The following is a 1,802-nucleotide window of genomic DNA, read 5'->3' as shown; positions in this document are numbered from 1 at the left end:
TCTGATGCAGTCTATCTTGCCCATGGTGTGGTTGTGTTTGCCTTGGTGCACAGGTGCGCTGATGGTCTTCACGCGATGGTCGGCGAAGAACCGCACCGAAATGCGCGCAGGACAGTCGTAGTCAACACCCGACAACGGAATGGCTTAACCAGTGCACAGGGGAAGAGGGGAGGGCGGCATGAGTTCAGTATACATCTGGGGTTCTGGGGTTCTAGGGTTCTAGGGTTGTAAAATCGACGAGATGTACACGAGCACGCACACGGCATCGCTCAACAGACAGCAGACTCAAATCGCACATACAAGCAGCATGCAGCAATACGTGAATACGTGCAGCTGCGTCTCTTGAGATGTTGTGGGTGGTGTGTGCATTGCAGCCACATTCGCACGGCACTTGTGTCTTTGCACGCACATACCCACTCTCTGCCGTTCCACGGGAACAGCGGATTGATACTGTTTGCCTTTCTTCTTGGGCCCCAATTTGCAGTAGAACCTGCATTTGGGAGGAAGGAATACTCTCAGTGTACACACAGCAGAGGCAGCACTACCAATATGCTCATGCAAATGCGACAGCGCTACTACTGCCCTGTCACTACAACTGAGATACACACAGCCATTCCAGTGGCCCAATCAATCGCACCCATGCCCATGCATATATTGGCATGCCCGTCCCCACCGTGGCTATAGTGTTTAGGGCTTAGGGTTTAGAATTTAGAGTTTAAATTGAGTTGCTCGTGCGTCAGCTGTGATGATATACATCGTACACAACAGGCGCACATGAGATCATTAACACAGCCACACAGGTGTAACAACCCCTACACATATGGACTTGATACATTTGGACATGATGCATATCACTTGTGCAATGAATGTAATACATATCACTTGTGCACTGGATGTGGTGCCTGTGTGTGTGCATGTGCTGTGTGTGTGCATGTGCTGTGTGTGTGCATGTGCTGTGTGTGTGCATGTGCTGTGTGTGTACATATGCTGTGTGTGTACATGTGCTGTGTGTGTGCATGTGCTGTGTGTGTGCATGTGTTGTGTGTGTGCATGTGTTGTGTGTGTGCATGTGTTGTGTGTGTGCATGTGCTGTGTGTGTACATGTGCTGTGTGTGTGCATGTGCTGTGTGTGTACATGTGCTGTGTGTGTGCATGTGCTGTGTGTGTGCATGTGCTGTGTGTGTATATGTGTTGTGTATGTGCATGTGCTGTGTGTGTGCATGTGCGGTGTGTGTGCATGTGCTGTGTGTGTGCATATGTTGTGTGTGTGCATGTGCTGTGTGTGTATATGTGCCATACGTTTTGCCGTAGTCCGTTGTGTGCTTCCACACTCTCCGTGAGCCGGTGACTGAGAACCAGTGCTGCACCCACAGCCATATCTCGTTGATGTTGGGTGTGTTGTCCACTGACAGTTCGGTCTCTTCGACGTTGTAGAACACCACTTTGCGCAGACGCTCAACATTTATGTTTGGCAGACTGAGCCCTTCGCTGCCGTCCTGCGTGGGTGAAAATAAAACAGGAGTTTTTAAGGTTTTAGGGTTTTAGGGTTTTTAGACGTAAATGTTCAAAGGCGCCACGTGGTCTCTGGAGTGGCAGGTTTGCCGTGAGTGTCCTGCACGTTTATGTTCAGTCATCCGCTGTGTATATAACTGGTATGTGTCATGGCAGATAGGGTTTTAGGGGTTTCTCGTTTTAGGTTTGCGGGTTTTCGGGTTTAAGGATATAAGGTACATATAGGGTGTAGGGTTTGGGGTTTAGTGTGTTGTGTGCTGTGTTGTGTGTGGGCATTGCTTACTAATATA

At 49.3% G+C, this 1,802-nt stretch overlaps 1 protein-coding gene across 1 annotated transcript; it reads right to left on the bottom strand.

Moving 5' to 3' along the window:
* Positions 1–413: 413 nt before the first annotated feature.
* SARC_14654 (hypothetical protein) lies at positions 414–1,496 on the bottom strand (the record flags this gene model as incomplete). Its single annotated transcript, XM_014291212.1, has 2 exons — positions 414–490; positions 1,300–1,496. Coding segments are annotated over 2 exons (274 nt in total), but the record flags the coding sequence as incomplete, so codon positions are not given.
* Positions 1,497–1,802: the final 306 nt, after the last annotated feature.

The sequence above is a fragment of the Sphaeroforma arctica genome (genome assembly GCF_001186125.1).
Source record: "Sphaeroforma arctica JP610 unplaced genomic scaffold supercont1.4911, whole genome shotgun sequence".
In the NCBI taxonomy this organism is placed as follows: domain Eukaryota; class Ichthyosporea; order Ichthyophonida; genus Sphaeroforma; species Sphaeroforma arctica.
This window is presented reverse-complemented; position numbering and strand designations above follow the sequence as displayed.